Source organism: Phocoena phocoena, chromosome 3, assembly GCF_963924675.1.
Source record: "Phocoena phocoena chromosome 3, mPhoPho1.1, whole genome shotgun sequence".
Classification (NCBI taxonomy): domain Eukaryota; kingdom Metazoa; phylum Chordata; class Mammalia; order Artiodactyla; family Phocoenidae; genus Phocoena; species Phocoena phocoena.
In genome coordinates this window covers 90,310,655-90,338,268 of record NC_089221.1, presented here as the reverse complement: position 1 = coordinate 90,338,268, position 27,614 = coordinate 90,310,655, and the positions used below count along the sequence as shown (strand labels likewise).

Below are 27,614 nucleotides of genomic sequence, written 5' to 3'. Positions count from 1 at the left end.
GTAAAAGTCTCTTCTTGTAAAAATCTCCTCAGAGTGATGTGGACACAGTGACTCGGAGAATGATAGCTTGAAATGCTGAACCAGCTCAGTGGTTAGCAAACCTCCAGCCCCCACCTTCCTTCTCTCACTATTGCTTGAGCCCATAACTCCTTTCTCCTCAAGGAGTGAGGGAGACTGAGGCTTAGAACCGAGCAACCTTCAGACAGCAGCCTGGGCATGGGCAAGCAGAGGACGTGTCCTCTGTTACACAGCTGGTGGGGGAGGTCAGAAAGGAAGACAGATGTGCCCTTATCATGTCAAGGGGGTCCTCAGACACTTTTCTCATGGATATACTGTGAGGTGATGGTTAGGAAAATGCTTACTTAGATATAGGCCAATGTAGACCTCTAGTCTTGCTTGGAAGCAGCCAACACCTCTGTTTACATAATTTCAATGGGAAAAATGCACTGCAGTCTCTGAACAACTCATTATTGTATGCTGGAAGCTGCCAGCACACACAAAAAAAACAAGAGCACAATCCAAAATGATTAGCTCTGGCTTCTGGATTGAGTTATTTTTGTCTTTCTTTTAGTATAATCATGAAATTACACTTGACACCTTTTAAGTATCGAGCTTTCTTTGAATGAATACCTACATTAGCTTCCTTCAATGATTACTTTCCTATTATCAGAGGTCAGGGGACAGAGAGCAATTCTTTAAAGTAACCCTTCGGATTACTGGTAAGTTTTTTCTTTTCCCCCTGCAATTTTATTATTTATTTATTTTTTACATCTTCACTGGAGTATAATTGTACTGCTAAGTTTTTGAACAACTGTTAGAAATACGTGCTAAGAGTCAAAGACTAACATAGAACTGGCACCAATTTATATGATAATGCAAAAAAGCCCCAAATATTTAGTTCTGATCACGTGTTAGGCATTAACCTATGCCTATGGTTAGGCATTCCAGTCTTTATTCTTCCTGGTCAAATTGTTAAATTGCTTTTATTCCCTCTGCTAAAACTCCAGTTTGCACCTGCGCTGGCATGGACTGTAAGCATCATCAGGATAACAATGTATGTCTACAAAGCACTTCTGTTTCAAAGGGCTCTCACAGCACTATTTCATCTGTTTTTCATACTAGACCCGAAACAGGCATATCTGATATCAGGCCCATTTTATAAATGGTAGCTGAGTCTGCAGTCACGCAGCCAGCAGGGAGTGAAGGTGGTTCACCTTCCAAAGGTGAGAAGGGCAATGGGAAGCCAGGTGGCTACAGCCAGCGAGGCCAGACTGCAGAGGGACTGAATGCCCAAGGGTCTAAATCAACTTTGTAGGTAATGGGATTTTTAATCCCGAAAGTGATTAGATTTGTATTACAGGAAGCTAGCCAACAGCAGGAAGAAGGAAAGGGACAGGTAATCATAAAAAAGAGGTGATCTGGAAAACAAGCGAAAACCTTGGAGGGTAAAACCCTACACTCACTGATTCTGGAGTCAGCTGGTGCTGCTTCCAGAAAATAATCATGGGAAAGAGTCATCTAAAAGTGAGGCTAAAACTTCTCCATGGCCACCATGGACCCCAGAAGCCCCTGGATCCCTCAGCTCGCTAATGTCCTCTACCATCCATGCCCCGAGGTGGCAGCCTGAGGCTCAGAGTCTGGTGTCTCCACCCTATCCTTTCATTCTCTTTAGCCCATGAATTAATGACAGGTTACCTCAGGGAGGCTGCCCATCTCTAGTGCGTTCTTTCCCTGAGTCAAAAAGTAGACCCACCAAAAGACCATAGTAGAATCCTAGAGACAACCCAAGATCCACTTGTCGAGACAACGCTCACAAGATCCACTTGTCCAACAAATTGTTACCGAGCCCCTACTAGGTGCAGGCTCTGTTCTCGGCAGGGGGATACAGCAAGGAATCAAAGAACAGCCCAGGTTTCATGGCTCTTCCATTCTGACCAGCATCTCCTGCCTTCAGGCCTTCCACTTGCTCCTAACTCTTCCCGACCGCTCTACCCTCAGAAATCTGCGTGAGTTTCTTATTCCCTGATCTCCTTTGGATTTTTACTCCATTATCACCTTTTCTGCCAGGCCTTCTCCAACCACGCTATTCAAATCACCTTCTAAAACTGCCCTTCCTTCCTTCTTCCCCTTCATTATAACACTTATCATCATCTAACATATGTTTCTCTTATTTTTTCATCTTTAATTATTTTTCTCCTCTCACTAGAATCTAAACTTCAGAAAGGCAAGGGCTCTTGTCTTTTTAGTCCATGACTATACCCCAGGGCCTTTAGCAATAACTGCCATGTAGCAGGCATGAAATAAATCCTGAAGTTCACTCACGTGATCAAACAAGCCCTTTTGACACAGAGATCCACACATAGGCCTCTAATGTTCACTTGCATTCATTATTATTAGACACATGTATTTTCCTACATAGTCAGGCGTAAGTTCCCTATCTTGGACATATAGTTTTAAAGCCCTAAATGTCCAAATTTGTAGGCATTGATCCTTCCTTTGCTTGGTTCTCTTCAGTTCTTTGTTCTCGAGCTAAACATTTTTTTCCTCTTACACTCTCTTCCAACACGAACACTCTTCTTTTCGCACTCAGGCCATTTATTATAAGACATTTCCTACAGAATCCATAACCACTCACTATTTCCGGCTAAGTGGATGTCAATCCACAAGATGAAACAGCTTTACAAAACATAAAAATGATGTCAAACCTCTCATCTTTTCTTCTTTTCAAATGCAGTCTCTGACTTTAAAAGTAGGCATATAGGTAAACTCAAGCAATCAAACTGTGTTAAAATTCCATCCCTAATAAAATCTTTCCTTGTTTCTTCCTCTGATGTGTTTTTATATCTCACCTACATAGCTGGATTCTCAATGCAAAGATGTGGGGTTTTTTAGGATTTTTTTTGTATTTTTAGGAGAAAAGATATGAATGTACAAAGTTTCTGGTACAGAAATAATTACACACTATACCTTCTGTTTCTCTAACTCCTGAGAAACACTGACTAATAAGGAGAAACAAATGGAAAATGCCAGTAGGGCTGATCTTAAGGCCTGGTTCTCCCACCTACTAATTATGTGACCTCAAGGCCAGTCTCAGCTTCCTTATCTGTAAAAAGAAGCGATATTCCCTGACCTGCTCACCACACAGAACTTTTCTGAGAATAAAATAAATCAGTCTAAGGAAACACTCTAAACTACAGAGCAACAGTCAAATGAAAGGTACAATGATGTTGCCTAAAGGTGAAGTCCTCTTAATCATTCTTTGAAACAGTAAAATTTACAGTTTTATTCCTTCCACCCCCTTACACCAAGTATACTACAAAAAGTAATTTTTTATAGATATGTTTTGGGATATACCTTTGATTGTATCGTCCTCAGATTAACCAGATGAATGTCACAAGGGAAAGATGACATTAATGGAGAGAATTCACCGAGCAGCTGAAGGGTGGGCACAGGGACCTTTTCTGTCATTGGAAAGATGGGATGATTCAGGAAAGAAGAAGTTATGTGGCTAAGGAGGGAAGGATAACTGACCGACTTCTTTTCTTCTTCCTATCAAGAAAAAACAAAAATGCTTAAGAGTTATATATTTGCAGTTCTTACAGTATTAATTGAATTATCAGATAGGGCTTAAACAGGAAAAAAATATACAAATATATTAATACTTTGATTTCATTATATTTTATAAATAAGTCTTAGACAATGCACAGCAGATTACCAAGTTCAGTCCTAAGAAAACAGTGTCCACCTAACTCCCACGTTGAGAAATACCTCTTTTCCATTGCTTTAAAACTAAAAATCCTGACAACATTCTCAACAAACATTCTAGGACAAGGTATAACTTTTTATGAAAATTCTTTCTCAACCTACCACAAAACTCTTAAAGTAGATGGGTTGGGACGTTCATATATCTTATACATCGTCAAATGCTATCTCTTCTCCCTCAGGTTTTACCCATCATATTCTTATGGTTTCATTTATACACTTAACTAGACTGTAAAGTTATGTATTGATCCAAAGTTATGTTTTATAAATGTTACCCAATGATAGGATTTTTAAAAAAAAAACTCAGAAATAAATATTTAAAATAACACAGGTAGCATAACTAGATCATCTGTTTTTTTTTAATTTGGTAAAATCATGGTCAGTTGCTTCACGTTATTCCAAAAATAGGAACTACTATATGTGTTATAGAATAGTTATCACACATTTACATGGTACACAATTTATTCAGTATAATTTTTAAATACTTTAGTCTTTGCTATGGTGTATGCTTAGAGCCAAGTATTTCAGCATGTTTAAACATTAAGTAAATCTACCAGAACTAGGGATATACATATGGTAGATGACATACACAATTAATTAAATTAATGACTAAGTAGAACCTTAACCAATAATGCCTAAGGTGTAAAAGCAGACACAGAAAAGCACCAAGAAGAAAACATAATTTATGTAGAAAGGTCCTTTGATCACCAGCAACATTTATAGAAAATTTAATTTTATATCTTATTTTTCAAAATGACTATTTCACTGATATCTTCTGATTTTGCATATTTTTAATAGAGGGCTCAAATAAAAGGTTTGGCTACTTATCTGTGTGAAAAGATAAGATTTACAGAAGATACAGAGCTTAAAATTCAGAATGTCAGATTAGCATTGAACAGAGGGTGGTAGCAAAGAGTGAGGAGCATCTTGCCAGCAGCAAACTATAGATACCATTACAATTCAGACTATGAAGAGAGAAAAGAAAATTTTTTCAAGGCAACAGAGGGACACTACAATATTAAGATACTGACAAAAAATATTAGGTATAAAAAGAGTTGTTAAAATATTTTATCCATTCCACATTCCTTTTTTAAGGAAAGATTAAATAAAGCATATAAAATAATATTCTTCAGCAATATTGAAATTTAATGCAGCTTGTAGAATAACATGAAGAGAGAGGGAACAGTTTCAACAAGAAGCTTTAAATGTACTCAAATATCAAAGGACTTCATAATCTAAGTGAGGACTGCTGACAAAATCACTTTTGAGTAATAAAAGATAAAAGCTTTTTAAGGCAGGAAAACACCTGCCTTATCAGATTCCGGAGGCATTAAGTCCATTCTAGGTCAAGAAACATTCAGAAAAAGCTTTCTAGCTTTGTCTTATGCTCTTGCAGGAATCCTTGGACGCTTCAGTGAGTACGTAGGGTACTTCTTGATAGATTATCTATACCTTAGTAGCAGTGATGTGCATATTTACTATTCCTCCAAACCCAAATCAGTTCTGACCTTCAGTGCTTCCCCCACATTGACCATACATCAGAATCGCTTGGGGAACTTTTAGAAAACATAGATCCCTGGACCTGAACCCAAATCTACTGAAGCAGAATCTCCTGGGGTGGGACCCTCGGAAGGTAAAGTTAAAAGACCCCCAGATGACTGTCACATAGTCAGTCCCACACCGCTCTGCTGACCTGTGCTAGGAACTGCCACCCCAGACATCCTCCCAAACTTTTAGAAGAAACAAAGCTCCCTTTGGAATCAAAAGTATAAGCCTCATCCTTTAACTTGTTTGGGATTAAAAAAACCAATATGCAGACTCGAAAACATGTTAATGAAAAGTCTTGTCAAATGATACAATGCCATGAATGTAAGCACTTTTAGCATTCAAGAACTGTGCTATTTATTGTCTCCTAAGCAAGATAAAGAAGAGAAGTTTATATAAGAGTTGTGGTTTGGTGTCAGAAGAGCTCCTTGAACAAGTAACACTGCTGGACGCTGACCAAGTCGGGTGTGGCAAAGTCTCAGGGAGAGCGCCATCATTCACACACTTTCTGAACATATTTATAGCAGTAAGGGGCTAGCAAGATATTTAACTGTGGAGCTATCACCAATCTTTTAACCATAACCCTGATGATAAACCCAAAGCTTATAAAATATATTTACTATAGGAAATTTTACATGTTCGTTTAAGCTATAAATGAATTTCCCAGCCTTATAGTAACTAATATACTACTCTAAACATTATTTGGTTTCTTGTAGGTTGGAAGGTTTCAGACTGTACAGGTCTGGTTTTCTCCCTGCATCCTGTTCAACATTAAAAAGAGTTTCTAGCACATTCTGATCCAAACCACATCAAGTTGCGATCTTCTCTATTGGGTTTCAGCCCTTATTTCATAAGTCAGAACTTCTTGCCAGGCTCCTTCGTGCCCTTCATTAAGCCCAGATGAGTTCTCTGATTCCTAAACATCACAGGTTTCCATTTTGTCTACATCAAAACCTGCTAAATTATTAAGAAAAAGATCGTTTTTTTAGTCACCTTTGTTTATTCAGAATGACCTGACACACGGTGAGAACTTGATAAATGTTTGTTAATGATTAATTAATTTATTAATTACAACATTAACAAGCAATGCAATATAAATGAAAGAGAGAAAATTACTGTAGGGGGAAGGATGGGGTAAAAAGACAAAGAGGGAGGAGAGAGAATGAATGAAAATATGTAGACCTGTAAGATTTAGAGATAAATATCATTTAGCGCAGAGCTGAAGCCTAGTAGTATATGGGCCAAGCTGGCCTATTAGACATGTTTTGGTAGCTCTGTATGGTATTAAAAAGTTATTTGTTTTTCAGCCACCTCTCAAAAAAAGAAAAATATCCAAGAGATTTCACATTAAAATCATCAACACAACAATAACAAAAACTCCCCTTAACAGATAACTGTTTTTTTACCCCAAACACTGGAAAATGAAGTCACACTGGGTCCCCACATTCTCATGTGGAAACATCATCTAGGGCTGAGCTGTGGCTCCTAAGTGGGATGTGTCCATCCTCATGTTCACCACAGACCCTCTGGTCACCTCACGTAAGCATTTGCCCTCAAACCTGAACAACCTCCCTCATGCCATCACTTCCCTGAGCCCTGTCAGCATTTGAGTTTTTACCTGATCTCTCCAACTTCCTCTCCTTATATGTAAAGAACTGGTATCCAGAGGTAAAATGACCCAGTTGTAACACACGAACACTTCCTAGTTCAACGCCCCCTTTACTATTATACTAGTCGCCAGAAGAAAGGGGGTAGGAAGTAAGGGTCAAAGAAACAAACCCTGAAGAGTAATGCTGATAAGACAGTTCCTATTTTCCACTTCTGTTGAGCCTTGAGCATTATTCCCATGGATGACAGTCAACCTCACACAGCCACAGTGCTTCACTGGGCATTTATACCTCTCCCAGCAATTATTTATCATTCCAGTCTTGTTCTCACTGCCTCTCTGCAGAACGCTCAAGAACAGGACGCTTTCATTTAGTCATCCAGGATTATTCCCATGAGGCTCAAAGCTTCCCACTAAAACGCGTTCCCTTCCAGGGAGTGTCTCCCCACCTCAGTTTCTACCATTGATATTTTAGTCATAAGTCTGAGTTGAAAATAAAGACACTTTCTAGAAAATTTAAGTTACACGATGACATATTAACATTTCTTAATCAAATGTCTTTTTAATCAATTTCGCTAGAAATTAAAATGTATTTTCTCTTCTCTAGTTCATTTCTTATTTAAAAGAAACTATTGATTTAAGCCCAAGAATTTATAGTTTAGCAAAAGAAAAATTTAACCAACACAGGATTATAAAATCTTTGAATCAAATTTAAATCAATTACTACCCAAAGAGTTCTGAATGACAGTAAACAAATTATTTAACTTCTAAGTGAAAGCTTTATAGATCTGACATGAACATTTTTATTGCCATAGTTAACAGAAGTTTTGTAAATTAGTGTCTATAGAGAGAAAAATCGTCAAAGCCAGAAACATTTCAGGAGGAGCAAAAGATAGTAGCTGCCAGCACTCAGACAATGATTTTTATATAAAGTTTTAATCCTAAAACTAAGCTCTTACCAGTAATTGATTTAAACCACGAGTCTCAAGAACTGGTATAAATCTTGACATCTAAAATGGTTATTAAAATCTTCTCCTAAAAGATTCTAAATACTGGGAGAATTCTTTGCCATAATTAGCTGTTGCCATTTCATTCAATCAACTAGTATTTTATTTATAGAATGCCTACCACAGGCAAGGAGGCCCTGTGGGGCACATGCAAATGAAGTAGACAAATCCCTAGAATCTAGTAGGGGAAGAGAACATGCATACGGTGACAAGGCAGTAAGCAGTAATTGCGATAAATACAGTGGTGCACTATCACAGTTCATTCATTTGTGCATTTGTGTATTCATTCACAGAACATACACTGGGTGCTTGCTCTGCTAGGAATAATCCTAGAAGCAGATAGAGACATAAGCCCTACTCCCAGTGAGTTTACGGTCCCAAAGAGGAGAAAAACAATGATCACATAATCACACAAACACAAAGGAGAGATCCATGGTTCTGAGGGAGCGCAGAAGGGGATTTGACCTGGTCAACTGCCGAAGCAGTTGATGAAGTAGGCTCTGATCTGAACTATTACTAAGAGTTGCTGGGCAGAGAGATTGAAAGGCGTGTGCAAAGGTGCTTTGAGGGCTGGGTGCATGGAAAGTACTTATGACTGAAAGCAAAACCAGCTGGCCCAGAGCAGAAACAGGGAAAGCCATGTAGAGATGAGGATGGGGGACAGGCAGGGCCCATACCACCAGGAGATCTGTGGGCTATGGTAAGGATTTGGCTTTTATATTGAGAGCAATGAGAAGACATAGTGGGGTTAAGCAGGGCACAGGGAGGACAGATTTGGTTTTGAAAAAACAAAAAACACTGCTTACTGGGTTAAAAACAGATATAGCAGAAAGAAGAGACAAGAGTGGATGTGTATAGGCTACCTCCAGGAAACACATAATGCTAGTTTAGATTAGAGTCGCTGAAGTAATCAAGTTCATAGATTTGAAATATTTAGGCAATGAGATACCCAAGCACTGGTGATGACTCTGCTGTGAGAAGAGAGCAAGCAAAGGAGAAGTGTCTGTCAGAGATGACTCCTAGGCGGCTGGACTGGATGGAAGGTGGTGCTAGTTATCAAGAGAGGGAACACTGGAAAAGGGCCAGGTGTGTGGGGGGGAGATCACAAGAATGATATTGGATATGTCGAGCTTGAGATGCCCTTAAAAATGTAGAAAGAAATGCCAGGAAGCAGCCAGATAGATGGGTCTGGAGATGAGAGGTAAAACCGAAGCTGGGGGCTTGTATTTGTGGGTTCCAATTGACGCAGAGGAAGGCCGTACAAAATGAGAAAAGGAAAAGGCCTGAGGCCGAGCCTTGAGGGCTCTAATATTTAATGGCTGAATAAAGAGCTATGAGAGAGACAGAGAAAGAACTACCCCAGAGGCAGGAGGAAAACCAAGTAAGTAGGGCACCATGGAAGCCCTCGCTAGGCAGTGTTTTAGGATATGACAATCGTCAGTGTCACATGCTGTTGAAAGGTGAAGTAAGATGATAACTGAAAACATCCACTGGATCTAGTGACACTGGCAAGAGCATATGATGGGGGCTCAAACCAGACTGAAATGAACTGAGTGTGAGAGGGAGGTGAGGACACAAACTCACCTCATCAGCTCTGGCTCAGTGGGGTAGAGGAGATAGTGTAGGGGAAACAGAAATGAGAGTCTGAGTGAGGGCTGTTTTTTGTTTTTGTTTTTCATGAAAGAAAACGAAGAGCATTTAAAAGCCAACTGAAAGGCTATGAGGAGCAGGGACAGGGAAGGAGGGAGGATGATTAACAAAAGGATCCTCAGGAGGGAGACTGGGGTCAGTTCCAAGGAAACTGGAGGGACTGGGCTACAAGGAAAGGAAGGTAACACAAGGGAAGAAGGACAAGGTGGAAGTAGGTGCTTGGTATCTAGAACAGAGAACCCTATGAATGGCTGTTCTCTCTACACAGTGGATGGTGAGGCCACTGGCTGAAAAGAGTAGAAAAGATCTGAAATGGTCAGTGTGGAAAGATGAAAAGCAGAGTAAGTGAAAACAGGCCATGTCCAGGGCCATCTGAGGTGGGTAGTCAGCAGTCTATGGGGGGCTCTGAGGTAACTTTTCTGCCACCTGAAGGAGTATACTGTCAGGTTGGTTCATGTCCGATCAAGCTTTTGCCAGACTCTTTTACATGGAATGCTGGATTTTTGCTTTGAGTAATGAAAACTGAACAAGAAAGCAGACAAGTAAATCTACTTTCAACAGATGGGTCTAAGACTAGAATGAGTATACTAAGGTTTCAAATAAATTTTATTAATCAAACTTAATCTCCTAAGTACATGACTAAGCTCTATCCTTTAAACTCAACGCTTATTTCTTTCAAAGTAATTTCACCCAAGCTGACTCCTTAATATTATTTTATATCTACACAATAAGCAAAACTAAAAAATAAAATGGCCTGAATGTAAATCTTACACAATATATATAAATGAAGTTCTCTTTTTTGTGAATACAGGCTAAGTCTATTACAAAAATATCTCAATATTGGAAAATGCAAAAAATAAAAAAGTATAAAGTCATAATTTTGGATGGCAAAGAACAAACAATATCCGAACATGAGAGCTTTTTTCCTACCATATTCATGACACTTCTTTTTTCTAGTAGTATTCGAAATAAATTAGCTGTAATCTTGTTATCATGGACACCTTGCTCAAGGCCACGATTATCATCTTGCATGAGTCTTCGATCCATGATAACTTCAATCTGACCTACCAAACAAACAAACAGGCCAGGGTTATTCATTGAGAACCTCATAATACAAGGCAGGGTCTCGATTGAAGTTTTTCCTCCAGTCAGGGAGACAGACCTAAACAACCCACAGTACCATGGGCTTCCTCTCGATAATAGCTCAAAGCAGCTAGTATAAACTCATAAAGCAAGATTGTATTTCTCCTTTTCTTTATCAGCTTCTAGTAAAATCTAATAAGAAATTTAAAAATGGGACAGAAGAGATCAAAATTAAAGTGAAACTTACAAAAAATGAATAGAACCAGTAAATTAAATCCTCCAAAAATTTAGTGGCTTCATTTGGAATTTAAAAATGTTTATGAGGTTCATTAAAAAATGTACATCACGCATGGAGTAATAAGACAAACACAGAAGGACAGAATCTAAAAAGGATTTGAAGTAAAATTTTAGGTTACTTGATATGCTGTGATTCTCTGAAGCCCTAGAATTTGGAGACACCCACCACGTACCCCCTTCCCTCTCTGATACTGTGTTAGTTTGTCTTTTCTCCTATGGCCCCAAAAGTTGTCATATTTGGTTCCTTTATTTGCTATGCAATAATTCTACAACTCCTTTAGTTTAAATTGTAAGCTAATGGTTAGGTTATAAAATTACAAACTAAAAAAAAAACTGAAAAGAAATCACCCAGAGACATATTTATATGCTTGAGATTATACTCCCCCAAAACCCACTAAAGTTATATGTGTTTAAATATATATATTCATCCATCCATTCATTCATATTTGTTACTGTATTGAGCAATCATTTGGCATAAAAGGGAACTACGTAAAGGATTTTAATAACTATTATGCTTACATAGTCAAACCAACTCTGTTTAGTTTCTATCTTCTCAGTTTAGGTATCCAGTACATAAAATTAACAGTGCTGGTTAGAATTTTCATTGTTGTTTTCTCCATATTTCATAAGACAATTGTCCAGAACATGCTCTTCAGGCACTGGGGCTAACTGTCCCCATGCCTATGTAGAATTTGATCTCTTCACACTCAAATTATTATATCAATCTCTTGGTCAGTTCTAACTCTTCTCTCTGCCTCCAAATGTTAGCCCATATACTATGTGACACTGAGTAACTTCCTGGCCTATACTCAAATTGTTTTTATGTCCATAGCTCTCTTGATCAGGGAAGTGAGATAATACTGTTTGGTTCATGACCACTTGAATCCTAAGGTCTAGTCCCCTATTTAAGTAGAGCCCAGTTTTGAGAAGTTAAGGCAGAGTTTAAAAATGGGTAGCTCAGGAGTCATCTCTGACACAAAGAGGCTTTATGTTCTGATTTTTAAAAAATTATGTCACAAGTTACAGAATGGGCAACTTCTCATAAAATTCCAAACTTCTGGGCTTTTCTTCAAAAACTGAAAAATTTGGCAACACTGGGCCCCTTTCTCCATGGTGACAAGTAGCTGACACAAAGCAGTGGTCACCCCAGTGTACAGGGGGGATGTGCTCCGCAATTCACTCAAATCCCAGCACTCCCCACTGGAGCCCCAACATGATGCCATTATTATTTTTATAACTGTATTCATGTCTTCATGACAGGATCTCATGATTTTGTTTAATGAAGGCCACAAAGAAAAATGATAAGTAGTAAGGTTTTCTGGGTGTGGAAGTACAGAATGCATGTATATACATAATACAAATAGTGGGTTTGTATGCATATGCCCAATATAAAATGAATATGCCAGGCATCTGTACACATTTATTATCTGCCTGGCTCCATAACATGCTTGTCTTAGCACCTCTTAGTATGTAAGGAAAGAAGAGCAATTGACACGTATATGATAATTAAAAATATGTATTATGAGGGAGAAAGTCTCCCAATAGAAAGTTCTAAAAAAAAAATCAATCAGCGTCTACTATCTATTTTCTCTTTCACTCCATTTCATTCTCTCTTTTGGAATCTGTAAAGTCATGTCTGTCACCTCTTTATCCCCATATCTGTATCATCCCTACTCCCTTTCTTCTTTTCAGCTGGTAGTGTCCTAGAAGGATGGGATTCAGAGAAGGACCTAAGTTTGAACTGTAACTTTCCACCTTTGCAAACCTGGTTAAGTTATCTGAACTCTATCTAAACTTAGTTTAATTTGAGTCTGAATTTCCATTCCCAATCAGTCACAATAATGACAGACTTCTGCAAACAATGAGCCATCAGGAGAAGTAAATTATCTTTAAATATAATCAGTTTCATGGACTTTTAGGTCCCTCTTTTTTCATCGGAAGATGAAGGAAATTTATTATTTTACATTGGTCTCACAAAGCTCAAAATTAACAGTCTGGTTCTCAAAAGAGGAAAGCCTGTGACTGGGGATGATAATTAATACATATTACCAGCAGAAAGATTATACACTGGGGAGTGAAACTTATAAGAGCAAAAAAGAATCTAAACAACACACCACTTTTCAAACTGGAAACACCTAAAGATTGAGCAGAGAGCAGGGTCAAGCGATACTCAGCATCCTGGACATATGCCATTGTAGTCATCGGATAAACGTTCGCCTGGAGAGGCAATTTGCTCAGTGTCATTCTAGGTTGAATCTGTAAGACCAAACAGTTCTCGTTAAGGAAAAAAAAATCAAGTGATATTTACACATGTACTTAAAAAAATTACTATCCACTACAGATGGTTTTCCTTCCAAACAGAAAAAGGTACAGCACCTTTCTTGTCCAATAGAACAGCTAACTTAGAAATGAAAACATTCTTCAAAACAATATGAAGAAAAATCATGAGCATCTTAGAAAACAATTTTTAAGTGAGAAAGGTAGAACTTGTCCAGATTTTTAAAATAGGCATTACTATTTAAATTCAGAATAAAAATCCTTAACAAGTTTTCTAGCTCTCCAATATTTGCATAAAACAAATTATAAAGGTATTAAGGATTCACTTCTCATTTACATCTAACATACTGCTTTTATAATGAAGGCTAAGCATAATAGCTCTCTATCCCCTTTCAAGAAATATCTCTTATGATTCTTGAATCAATTTTAATAAATACCACACATCTCCTCACCAAATCCTCTAACATACTATGTTATAATAATCAAATGCATATTTATATTTAAAAACTATTCAAGGCTTACTCTTCTTGTTTAGTTTCAATGTAGATAGTTCCAAATTCCAATTTTTCTTGGTCTAGTATCTGAATGCATGAAATACAACTCTAATTTTATATTTTGAGAGACTGACAATGCACTAAGCTGATCTGGGTCAAGGAGACTCACTCAAACCTCAGGAGGAGACATCAAACAGAGACTTTGTTATCAGAAATCTTATACCACATAAAAATGCCATCTCTTCTTTTAAACTCATGAAAGTTCGACATGAAACTCAGAAAAGGAGAAGTTCAACATAAACATAATAGTTAACATGTACTGAGTAACCATTAATGCCAGGCACAGTATTGAGAATTTCACAGATAAGATCTTTAATCTTCACAACAACCCTGCAGTAGGTCATTCAACTTACTGGTTCTGAATAGTGTCCCCCCAAATTCCTGTTCGCCCAGAACCTGTGAATGTGATTTTACTTTGAAATATGGTCTCCGCAGATAAAATCAAGTTATACTGGATTAGCGTGAGTGATAATCTAAAGAATGGTGTCGGTGCTTTGTGACCGCCTGGAGGGGTGGGATAGGGAGGGTGGGAGGGAGGGAGACGCAAGAGGGAAGAGATATAGGAACATATGTATATGTATAACTGTTTCACTCTGTTATAAAGCAGAAACTAACACACCATTGTAAAGCAATTATACTCCAATAAAGATGTTAAAAAAAAAAGAAAAAACAAACTAGATGTTTGGGACTTCCCTGGTGGCGCACTGGTTAAGAATCAGCCTGCCAATGCAGGAGACACGGGTTCAGTCCCTGGTCTGGGAAGATCCCACATGCCACAGAGCAACTAAGCCTGTGCGCCACAACTACTGAAGCCCGTGCGCCCACACGCCTAGAGCCTGTGCTCCGCAACAAGAGAAGCCACCGCAATGAGAAGCCCGCACGCCGCAAAGAAGAGTAGCCCCCGCTCAACGCAACTAGATAAAGCCCGTGCACAGCAATGAAGACCCAACACAGCCAAAAATAAATTAAAAAATAAGATTTAAAAAAAAAAAAAAGAATGGTGTCCTTACAAGAAATGGGTAATTTGGACACAGAGAGAGACATTCAGAGGCACAAAGAGACCATGTGACATTACAGGCAGAGATTGGAGTGATATGTCTACAAGGCAAGGTGTACCAAGGATTGTCTGCAACCACCAGAAGCTAGAAAATGCAAGGTTATACTTCCCTAGAGCCGATGGAGGGAGTGGGGCCCTGCCTACATCTTGATTCTGGACTCCTAATGTCCAAAACTGTGAGAGAATAAATTTTTGTTGTTTTAAGCCACCCAGTTTGTGGTCGTTTATATCACAGCCCTAGGACATTAACAAACTGGTGGAAAAAACAACTGTAAAATGTTAAAAAAAAAAAAAAAAGGAAGGAAGGAAGGGAAGCTAATTAGAAAGAAATCTCCTATCCTGATCTTCCTACTCCATTTAGTTGTATACTTAAAAAAAAGACATTTAAAACTGTCACAGTTGTATAGCTGTTACCCTCATTCCCCACCTGCGGGTCTAGATTTCTAGTTTGGCCCAAGTAACTACTCTTTTCAAAGCTTAAGAAATGGCCTATCCTAAAAAAGAGGAAACACTTAGGCTATAGACTTAAAAATAATATTTTCCTATTTATTAAAATGGTCGAACCTTGTAAAGAAAATTCACATTTTTATTCATTTTTACTAAGTTTTTTCATTCATGTATACACCCACACATACATATTACTGCTTCTGTAAGACTTTAAGAAAAGCCTTTCTTTTGTACACAAGGAAAATGAATCACCATAAAGCCAGGGCTTCATTTGAAAACCAAACAGCTGTAGAAGAATTAACATGTTAATTCAAAATGTATGCTGCAATTTTTATGCTCTGAAAAGGTTTAAATTTAACTTTTGCAGGAAACTGTAGAAGAGAAAATTATCACAATCCCTTCCACTCATCCCAGTTGAAAATCAAAGTAACAGCATTTGTGAAATTATTTCTATTCGTAGCCAGAAATTTCTTAAATGCTAATGCCTTAAAAACATGCTCATGGGGCTTCCCTGGTGGCGCAGTGGTTGAGAGTCCGCCTGCCAATGTAGGGGACACGGGTTCATGCCCCAGTCCGGGAAGATCCCACATGCCATGGAGTGGCTGGGCCCGTGAGCCATGGCCGCTGAGCCTGCGCGTCCGGAGCCTGTGCTCCGCAGAGGGAGAGGCCACAACAGTGAGAGGGCCGCGTACCGCAAAACAAACAAACAAACAAACAAAAACAAACATGCTCATGTTTCTAATAGTATTATTTCAAAGATATGTTGTTACACACATACACTCTGAATACAGAGATTTAGGTAACAATCAAAAGACCTCTAGTAAATTAGAGAAATGACAATCTTAAAAATTTTTATGAATCAATTTTCCCATTACTATTTCAAACTATTTCATGAAAATTTTGACTAAATACACACCTACTCACATTTCTAAACTGATGTTTTTATTTGTATATCTATGTCTATGTACACATATATGTGTGTATATATATGTACACACACATATACATCAGTAGAGAGAAGAATTTTCCTGAAATTTAAAAGCGCCCAGTATTAAATCATACATTTAAAAACATATGTGGAATAAACTAAATATACATAGACCAATTCCTTATGAGGAAAAAAAAAAGATATACTCCATCAGTCCCTAATTAATATTTCCTTTCTATTATATAAATTCATATACATTTTAGCATCAAGGTATTTAACATGCGTAATGGTCAATAAATCTTCCTTTGAAAAAATAAATCCTTACAAATAGACATTTCACAAAGTAGTCTTGCAAATATATTTGTTCTAACTTTGAAAATATGGTTGAATACAGAACCTAAAACTGTGTTAAAATTCAGTTTTATTTTAGAAATAATTTGCAACCTTAAGCATATTTTTTCAAAGATTCCAAAATTAACTGGCCCATCATCACATATAAAAGTTACATATTATAACCATTACTTAAACATTTTAAAGGGAAATTACCTGGTATCCATTTAGGTCAGTATAAAATCTATTTTGGTTGTTGATGCTAGAAGAAATTCTCATTGCAATCTCACGGTTATGTTCTTTTCGGATGTCCACAATATTGGAAATTTCCACAGACTGTCCTTCTATTCCTAAAGTTAAAAGAATATATACATTAATAAAAAATAATTGCTACCCGCTTTTCTTAAATATACTATACAGAACTCTTTCTAACGTTACAGGTATTTTCCTGTTTCCTACTTCCTATCTTTACTATCTCTCATATGCCAAATGGTGTCACAATTCACCTTTTTTTTAATCAGACAATAGAAAACATTTATTCAGGGGCATATATAACTCAACAGAAGGATGAAGAGGCTAGAATGAGATAAATGTAGGTGAAATATAACATGCAAATGATTCTGCAATGAGTTCCAGAGGGGAAAGAGGACATTAAATGAGAAAAGGTCAGCCACACTACAGGCCAATCCACCACTCATGTGCACTGCCACTCCCCAACAGAGCCATTCAAGCCTACTTCTTCACCAGGCTCTCCTCACACACTGGAAATTATGAGCAGTGAAATTTACACCCTGGTGGTTCAAGAGACAGTGTATTACTACCCATGATCTATAGCCAGGAAAAGAGACAGGAAGTCCAATGCAATGAGTTATGGCTAAAACTGGTATTACCATATTAGTATTTGTGAAGTATAATCTGGAGAGCTCCCCAGGACTTAAATCAATTTAAATTGAGTTTGGTGTCTCTTAGGATCCCTTGTTATGGAGTGATTCATTTTGCCCTTTGCTATATAAAGCAGAGGAGAGCCTGAAAAAGTCCCAGATGTATCGAACATTTTTGTTTTTTTGGATAAGCCTAAAGTATTTACTCATTTCTATCTGTCATGCTACCCTAACTATATCTTCAGGTCCTCAGCGAACCCTTGGGTCTATTTCAGAGCTGGAGAGAGGAGTTATGAAGAAACCCAACACTCTTAATACAGATTGAGTGGATATAAAAGATACTGTAGGATCTTCTAAGAAAGAGAATGATTACGAAAGTGGTCAAAGAAGAAAGATTGGCCATATCCTATTTCATACAGCTGAAGTTTTTTGAAGTTCCAAGAACCCTGGACACTTAACCACCGTTGTTATTCATGACCCACCTCTCCCCCTTCTCACACACAATCTGTCACTCTGCTGATAACCAGCGTACTCTTTAGAGAAAGAAGGCTGTGTACAGAAAAGCAGGGAGGGGAGAAAGAGAGTGAGGAAGACTTTTTCCAGGAGCCAAGAAGAATCCCCAGAGTTTAGACAGCAAATAGAAAGGAAGTTTGGATCTGTGAGATTTGTGGAAAAAATGTAAATGCAGCTGGCCCAGGCATTATAGGTTTATGTGAAAAGTACAACTGGAAATTGTACACCATAAATAATAATATGGTAACAATACTAAACGGGCTGCAGTTTCCATCAATATAATTTTCAGAATGCTCACAGAAATTCTCTTCTGGTAGATGTTGTCTTTCCAACTCAACAACCTCAACCAGAGCCAACTTCAGTTTCTTACTATGATGAGCATGATCTCCATGGGTGGGGGAAAGAAGTGCCATTTTTTTTCCTGCTTTATAGCCACAGTCTGAACCACTAACCTCTGCTAATTAAATGCATACATACATTTCCTTCTGAGAATTACAAGAACCTGCCAACATAGCTGATCCAAACTTCTTCACCACTATTGGGAAGTTTGGGGGGGAAAAAAAAAAGCAAGCGCATATGCTGGTGATAGAACAATAGTGTGTTCTTTGAACTGGGAAATGCATTACTTTAAATGCAAACTTTCCTTCCAGTATACTTACATTATCCAGAATATTTTTCTAAAACCAAATGAATTGTATATAAAATTTTAAAAGACAAGCATTCACAAATGAACCAAAGATGCCCAAAACCCAACATGTAGCACTAGAGATGCTAGTATTAATGCAGCATTAGGGAAAACAGCAGATGGCAAGTGACTCTACTTTACTGAAAGCATTCATAGCGTTTTTAGTACTGCTTTATGTTTTCTCCTCTCTAGATGGACTATTATCTCAGGGGTTAACAAAATACATGAAATGAAATAAAGTCTTCACAAAGGAGACCATCATTAATTTCAAGGTATGTATCTCTGGAAAACATTTACAAAAAAACATGCTTCGAGAAAAAATTAGTAATTTCACATTATCTCTAGCAATGATAAATTATTTCTATTGAGAAAATCATCTTTCTCAAGCTCAGTATTATGCTCAGATCCTGTTGGGGCAACAAACACTTAAAGCTCCTTTAAAAGGAGCCTTCACGTCCATTCACAATTCAGCAAGACATTGACTTAAATTCTGTGCCAGGGCAGACTTAAAGTAAGTTCAGACTTAATATACTTATTGTGAACAAACCAAATGAAACCTGTAATGGTAAAAAAAAGCAAGGAGGTATCCCTGAGTTCTCAAAGAAAATTAATTATTTTTAAAAGAAGAACATGTGTGAGGGAGAAAGAAGACTGCTGACTTTTCCTATTCTGTGTCAAGAATTCCTAAGACGTGTCAGTCCCAAAGAAGCTCATGGGGCTGAGGGCAGAACTCCCCAGGAAGCAGGGGTACAAACCCAGTGGTCCCAGTGATATGCTGAATCTTTGCAGGATGTGGCAGCAAAAGATACTTTTACTAAAATGGTTCTACCTGAGCATAGATGGCCAGGGCTTTCTAAGTCCTTCTAGTTTTTCTTCAATTCTGGGAAAGAAAATAGCTCCTACTTAACAAGAGTAGTCCATGGGGGAGGGGGAGCGGGTGTGAGGCCATTCCCCGGTTTCAACAGAGAACTAAGTGCCCTTTTGCTAGCACCTCACACTCTGTGCCCTTGGAGAAGAGAGGATGGAGATTGTTTATCCTTATTAACACACAGACAATGCAAAGTAAAATTTAGCCAGTTCACAGGTGAAAAGCTATAACAGAGAAGCCAAACGAGTGTTTCAGAACCCTGGAGCTCTTTAATTTTTCCTCCCTAGAGCCTATGAGCTGCTCACAAACACAGACTGTCTTATACACTATCTCATATTTCGGTTTTTAACAATGTTTTGGGCACGTGGTTGGTGCTGAATCACTGTTAAACAGAATGAGTAAAGATGTGAGAGGCTGTCCCTCATGATGCAGAAGTTAACTGGTTGGGAGAAAGCAGATGGGCTATAGATAAGATTCAAATAGATAAAAGATGAGTAAGTACTTTCATTTTGGGCAAGCACATGCATGTTAGAAGGTCAGTTCCTCAGGTATAGGGACCATGTCTTATTTATCTTATGCTCCCAGCACATAATAGGTACACAAGAACTGAGTGAAGGGTTCAGCTGCATGGGGGAATGACAACAGCCAACAAGTACCAAGTGCTTACTATGTACCATACACTATAGGCTTTACATATAATCATTCCTGACCCTAAGCCTAGGAGGAAATTATCTGCCCCAGATCACAAGGCCTGGCAGAACCAGGACTAAACCTCTCAACCATCATGTCTCAATAGCAGACCAACTACTGGAAAATGTTGAAATTACTTTGGGACCAAGGATTGGGAAAAGCTTTGTAGGAATGCTTAAGTAGAGAGGAGAGCTCCAGACTATTTTCAAACAAGGAGAGAGGGCACTGATCTAGGATCTGATAAGCTGTGAGAGTTACTGAATTGAGTGAAATAAAATTAAGGGACAAGGCTTGCCAGAACCCAAAACTTCTTTAAAACAATCCAAAAATCTCTTTTAAAATATCACAGTCACTTTAGAAGCCAATAAAGTAATATATATTAAATATTAAAGACACATACCCTAATTACCTCTCTTATCTACCTAAAATGAACACTAATCACGAGCACAAGCATGTTTACAGTGAGCGCACTGGTGCCAAGAGTAAAAAAAATGGGGAAACATGCTAGATGTCCATCAACAGGCAAATGAATAATAAAATCAGGTACACCCATGCTATGGAATGCTGTGTAGCAAATGAAAAGAAGGAGGCAACTCTCTGTCCTGGCAGAGAAAGATCTGATGGGAAAAGCAAACAGAGCGTTTGCACAGTACAATAAACTTTATGCTGAAACAGACACAAACATAATACTATACATTTCTGTAGGGGTGTGTGTGTGTGTGTGAGAGAGAGAGAGAGAGAAAGAGAGAGAGCGTGCAAATATCTGTATTACCTCTCTTGAGCAGTGGATAGGGGCCAGACACAGATTCCAGAGAGACTTTATGTTATATCCATAATGTGTGAAATTTTTGTCAAAAGAGTATGTGTGTAAATAGACACACACACACACATGTATATAATTTGCATTTATACATAAAAATAATTTTAAGCATTTTTTAAAAAGAATATTTTCTAAGATGGCAGGGAAAAATGAAACTAAGGAGGCAAGGGATCAGGGTCGGAAGGCAAGACCCTCTTGACTCTGTTGCTCAGCACTGGTCTTAAGGAAACCAAGAAACATACTCCTTTGAGTATGGAGAGAAAAACTGGAGGGCACCTCGAACACATGCCCTGTGCCTGAAAGAAGAGATGGAGCAAATATCCAGGATGGTCTAATGACTAAGTCATGCAGATGGAAAGGCTGGGGTCATGGCTCTGAGCAGCAACTGAGGGCCTCTGGAGAATCCTAGGCATATCTCCTCTGCACAATCTACTCTCTTCATGCCAAATCGTTCTAAAATCTATCTGGACCAGCCTAATTCAGCCCTCTCCACCTGCCAAGACCACCTTATTCTAACAATTCTGAAATGCAAGGCATACTTTTCCAAGGAATATAAATCGGACGCCTCTCTCACGACACTGAAGTAGTTATAGGAATAAGAGGCAGCAGCTTGGGGAAAAGAGCAGGAGAGCCCCTTTCTCACTCCAGCAAGAATCCAATATCTTATTAGTGGCACTCAATGTGTGCTTAGGACAAGTTATCAGATCAAGATGGAAAAACAGCAACTGGCCCACACCCACCTGGGAAAATGAAAAGTGAAGGTGACAGCCCTAAGAGAGGTGTTTAAGCCTTCAAACAAAAGTCTAACTGAAATGTGACATAGATAGGAAATCAAATATAAAATAAATCCTCAAAAAACCCACCCAGGATTTAAAGCAAGGTCTTTCAGTGACTGTCCTTAAAATGTGTACTCTGGGGCAAAAATGGAACCTTGCTATCAACCTGCTGTCCTCATCCCTTTTCCTCAAATCTGTGTCTGAACGGAGAGAGGGACTGAGCCCTCATGTCATAGCAGAAGTAAGGCAATAAGAACTGTCATGAAAAACCAGGGCTCCTAATTTTGAATATCTCCCCTTCAATTTTGGGAGTATTTTGTTTTGTATTTAAATGATCAAAAATATAAGAGTAACTCTCCTAGTGTGTATTTACTTTGTGACATTGTTTTTGTAAACTTATCCAACTTAACTGGGAGTTGACACATGATTATTAATTAACACACACTGCTTAGTTTGACACATACACTTAAATGACAATACACAACAATGATAAATTTAGTAGGTCAACATGTAGATAATGTTTCTAAAGAGCAAATATTATCATGACTATATTTAAAAAAAAAAAACAACTGTACTCCCATCTTAAAGCACCAAGAATAGAAATGGTAGTAATTCCCACAACCAGATAACCTTTTTATCCATGTTGACTGACTCAACTTATCATCCATTACAAGATCTAATTTATTCTCTGAGGTACCTGCTGATTTCCAGGCCTGTAAATGTTCACGTTGATTATTTCTCCACAAGTGAAAATTTTAACATCTGCTTTCAGGAATACACAGTTTAGTAAATTTCATTCCAAGACTCAAATTTAAGAAAATAATGATGCATCACTGTGTTTCATTTATAAAGCACTAGATAAATAACTACCACTGCTTACTGATCAACGTATGAGCTAGGCACTAGTCTACATACTTTATGCTCTTCATTTCAATAATTCTCACAATGACACAAAAGTAAATGCATAATAAGAAAGGTATAGCATTTCGATCACACAGATTACAAATTCTGGTTAAAGATTCTACCAATTAAGTATGATATATGTGAAAAAGGCCTAATAACTGAAACATACACAACAAAACTGGGAATCTGTCATTTTTTTTCTAATAAACACTGATTTTAAAAACCAACAGGTTTTTTAGAAGCCCTGTTTTGGAGGAACATAACACCTACATCAGTAACCTTCTTTTAAATCCAAAACAGACCTGGTCTAACTAACCTGGGAGGCAAATAAACAGCTCATGACGCACAGTCCAGACTTGGGCTGGTCTAGTACAGAGAAGGAAGGATGCTGGAGTAATCTCAGTGGTCTGCCTGCCTCCACACTGACAGTCACTCTGGAGTTGCCTACTTCCTGTTCTTGCAAACATAGTCTTTTCCAAGGTGCTTTTAGATAGGAAGCTCAGATTCCACTGAAACAGACCTGCCATGGAAGCATGTGGTTCTTCCTTTTCTTTTTTTTAAACCACACTTTCACTATTCCTTCTCCCAGCTTAACCAAAAAAAAGAAAAAAGAAAGAAAAAAAAGGCAGCAGCATGCCTCTCACCCACCCTAACTCAAGTGGGGCTGAACAAAAACAATTTGAAGTATTGGTGTCTGATTGAACTTCAACAACCAGGGAACAAATATTTTTGCAAAACACATGGTTTTCCAATTGTTGGCTTTCAACAAAATTGAAGGTTACCTAGTAAAGCTGTCAGACAGTAGATCATTAAAAATAATTGATTAATGTTTGGCAATAGATCACTGTGATTTATGGAATATAACTCAGAAGGAGTTCAAGGAATTAAATGGCATTCTCATAACTAAACTCCTTCAATTTCCACCTACTTATTTATGTTAGCAACATTCCTTTGCCTTTCATTTATAAGAACAATAAGAATAAAATCAATGCTGAAACCTATCTCTTCCAGCAATAAGTAACATTTACCAATGAATGCATAAACATTTAGGATACAAACGGTACAATTCATGTCATTAAGAAAAATGTTTCTATTAAAGTTTATAAATGATCAAAGTGGTAATATATATAGATCAATTATATATTTTGATCAATCATATACTATAACACTTTTTATAACTCAATCCAGAAGAAATTTAATACTTCGAGCTTTAGGATGACAGAATTTTAAAACATATATATATATATATATATTTAAAACACATATATATATTTCTTTCAGAAGAAGAATGAAAAGTTGACCAATAATAAGACTCTCAAGCATAAAGTATTATATTAAGATAAAATTTGGTGGAGGAATTAGAATGGAAATATGAGTTCAAGGAGAAAATAATGATATGAAATTTGACTGTTTAAGAAGAGTCTGTTGAGGGGCTTCCCTGGTGGCGCAATGGTTGAGAGTCCGCCTGCTGATGCAGGGGACACGGGTTCGTGCCCCGGTCCGGGAGGATCCCACATGCCGCGGAGCGGCTGTGCCCGTGAGCCATGGCCGCTGAGCCTGCGCGTCCGGAGCCTGTGCTCCGCAATGGGAGAGCCCACAACAGTGAGAGGCCCGCGTATCGAAGAAAAAAAAAAATAAAACAGTTTGTTGAGGCTTTTAAAAAATGCATGATTTGGGCTTCCCTGGTGGCGCAGTGGTTGAGAATCTGCCTGCCAGCGCAGGGGACATGGGTTCGAGCCCTGGTCTGGGAAGATCCCACATGCCGCGGAGCAACTAGGCCCGTGAGCCACAACTACTGAGCCTGCACGTCTGGAGCCTGTGCCCCGCAACAAGAGAGGCCGCGACAGTGAAAGGCCCGCGCACCGTGATGAAGAGTGGACCCCACTTGCTGCAACTAGAGAAAGCCCTCGCATAGAAACGAAGACCCAACACAGCCAAAAAAGTTTTAAATAAATAAATAAATAAATAAGTCAGGAGCTCTTAAAAAAAAAATGCATGATTTAGTATCAAATTGCTACCCATTGGATATGCTTATCTTAAAATGTCAATATTTACAGTATACCAAAAATAAAACCCTTTGCAAATATTTAAATGTATAAAGGAAAACTAGATGTCAAATTACAAATATGTAACGGACACAGATTCTTCAAATTCTTATAGGAACAAGGGAATTTGATCTCACCCACACCACTTCACACTTTGCGCTATTCTTTTCCTCTTTTCTGCCCATTCAAGTGACATTTCTCTAAGACCTAGCATCTCAGAAACTCACTTCCTTTATCAAATCTTCTCCAAATGCCTCAACCCTCCAATGACCACTCTCTCAGGCCTGCATATCCTTCTTAAGAAGATACAACACTTAGTGTGTGTCAGGTTTTATGTACATTAACTCAGTTAATCCTCCAACACCCCTATGAGGAAGACTCTATTATTGTCATCATTTTTAGGATGATGAAGCCAAGACCATGTATGTAATAACCTGCACAAGGTCAAACACCTGGTAAGTGGCAGAGCAGGTTTGGAAGCTGGGAATGAAATGTACATGGGCTGACTCTGGAGTCGGAGCTCTTAACCGTCACACTTCCCTGTGTTTCCCATCCCTATTCCCTTCATCTGAGTTTAGTACAACACATATTTGTGGGAGATGATGCTATTTCCCACTAAGAAGCTATGCCTTCAATGCAGCAGCTGCTGTCAAACAGCCCCCAAGATAACCTCTGAGTTCTGAATTTGTGTAACCAGAATGTGCTTATAGTCCCTTAAAATAACCTTCCTTTTCATGCCTATAGGGAATAATCAGATTTGACACATAGCTACTTATTTCATTTTTTAAAAGTTCCAATTAACAGGAAAAAAATTCTTAGCAGTCAATTGCATATTATGATATTAGAAAAATGTTTTAATTACCTAAGTCTGCCTAGCCATAACTTACTTAATGCTTTTTACTCTTAAATCAAACTAAATATGGAATGTAGTCCTGGGAAAAATGAGAGATTGATTATAAACCATTTTAATATCTTCATGAAGCTTTTTATGGAAATAAAAACAACTTCAGTGAAGCTGTGAGACCTTGTTTATAAGTGGAAGGACTCCAGGGATGAGGGCCCCAGATTCAAGCATCCTTAGAAGATGAATTTAGGAGCAAGGAGTCAAGCACCAAAGAAACTTGATGTGAAAACAAGTGTTGTTAAGACTCTGATGGTGATACCTAATTGACCATCTAGTCTTTCTCTCCTAAGAAGTTAAAGAACAAACTCAAGGTCACTCTAGTTTGCTTAGAGGTGAAACTAAGGATTCAGATCTCTAATTCCCAAAGTGATTCTCTTATATGTTTAACTGGATACAATTCATTTTGACTCTCTAAAAGTCAAGGGTCATGTTATGAATCCATTTAGATTATATATTCAAAACAGAAGAAAAACAAAGCAACTTCTCTTTGATTGCTAAATATGCCCTTGGAAGGAAATTATCAGTCATTTCAGCCAAAGGAAAGTCTTTTCTTCCATACTTCTTGATGGCAGTTCATTACATTTTACCCCCAGGCTACTGTGTACTTTCTTTTGGCAAGATCCACTACATGCAGTACTTTCATAATATGTTGGTGGAAAACAGGCAAAAGTATTTACTGCGTTTAAGGTATTTCTCCTAAGCGTTGAAACATGGTTTACACAGACACATTCACTCACTCACTCACTCACAAACACCTGCCTAGGAGAACATAGTCCTGAAGGGGAAAACATACCTTGAAGGTATATATTAACAGATCTGGAACCTGAACCTTGTGCCAGTGCAAATGAACATGATACATTGGTAACCCATAGCAACCTAATTCTTCAAAGTAACAGTTTATGTCAGAAAATAGCACCAGTCTAATAATTACAATTCTGAAGACAAATGAAACTACGGCTCGTGAATGTCACTTACTGATCATAACATCACAACAAGATATGTATTTTTTGTGATGGTAAAATAACAAATTACTATAACACAAGGTGGTACAGGGGTTTCTGCTTGTATTATATTCTATCTTCTAATCCAAGGTTAATGATAAAAGCTAAAGCAGCATATCTGGTAACATTTACAGCTTCAATTTAATGAAAGATGATTACACTACAAGAAAAATTAATCTCCACCTCTCCCATCTTTTCCTCCAGAAAAATGTTATTTTCTACAAATGAAATAATCTTTTAGAAATCATAAAATAGTCCTAAAAGGGTATTTCATTAAGTTATGGTCACCATAAAAAGGATTTATTTAACTTGATATAAGGCAAAGCATGATGTTTCATTAGAAATCTCTGATCTTTTGAAGCTTTTAAAGCTTGTGAGCACAAAATTTCCTCTAATTTAATATTTCTAGAAACCTTTTTAATGTAATGTCTGAACAATAATGAAAATAAAAACACAGCGTTTTTAATAGCTTCAATGATGTTAAGAGAGAGATTTTAAACTGTACTGCTTATTATTTTCAGAATCTGGAGAGAACACAAATAGAGAAACTAAAGTTAAATACCAAACCAAGAACAAAACCAGAAGTCAGGCTGCACCTGGGCCTCCCAACTCAGTTTGTTTCAAAATCAACAATGATCACACAGTTTATGTAATTTGGGAAGTGTTGGTTGATTTTTGTCCTTGACTTTGTTTTCTGCTGAAGATTAAATTGGGTAAAAGTTACTTTATGGAGAGAAGAATCAAAGAGTAACTAAAAAAGGAGATTGAGAAATTTAAATATATTTTGTCGGGTTTGCATTACCTTAGGTTTTAAAAGAATGTTTCAAATAAATGGAATTTGAAAGGTTTAATATGAACGGATACTCAGTAAAGACAATCTATAATAAAACTCATTTTCTGTTTCTTCACGCTTCTTGCTCAGAGATAATAAAATCTTTTGTGTGATTAACTGGTTTAGTAAACATAAAATTTCAGTATGTAATCT

The 27,614-nt window shown here is 37.8% G+C and overlaps 1 protein-coding gene across 1 annotated transcript in view; it reads right to left on the bottom strand.

Moving 5' to 3' along the window:
- Positions 1 to 27,614, bottom strand: part of MAN2A1 (mannosidase alpha class 2A member 1) — a 159,968-nt gene that overhangs the window by 10,711 nt on the left and 121,643 nt on the right. Inside the window, exons 17-20 of the mRNA XM_065873309.1 lie at positions 16,760 to 16,893; positions 13,065 to 13,206; positions 10,501 to 10,634; positions 3,355 to 3,549 (exon numbers count right to left, since the gene is read on the bottom strand). Coding sequence (XP_065729381.1) covers positions 3,355 to 3,549; positions 10,501 to 10,634; positions 13,065 to 13,206; positions 16,760 to 16,893 — 605 coding nt within the window. The remainder of the gene's footprint in view (positions 1 to 3,354; positions 3,550 to 10,500; positions 10,635 to 13,064; positions 13,207 to 16,759; positions 16,894 to 27,614) is intronic.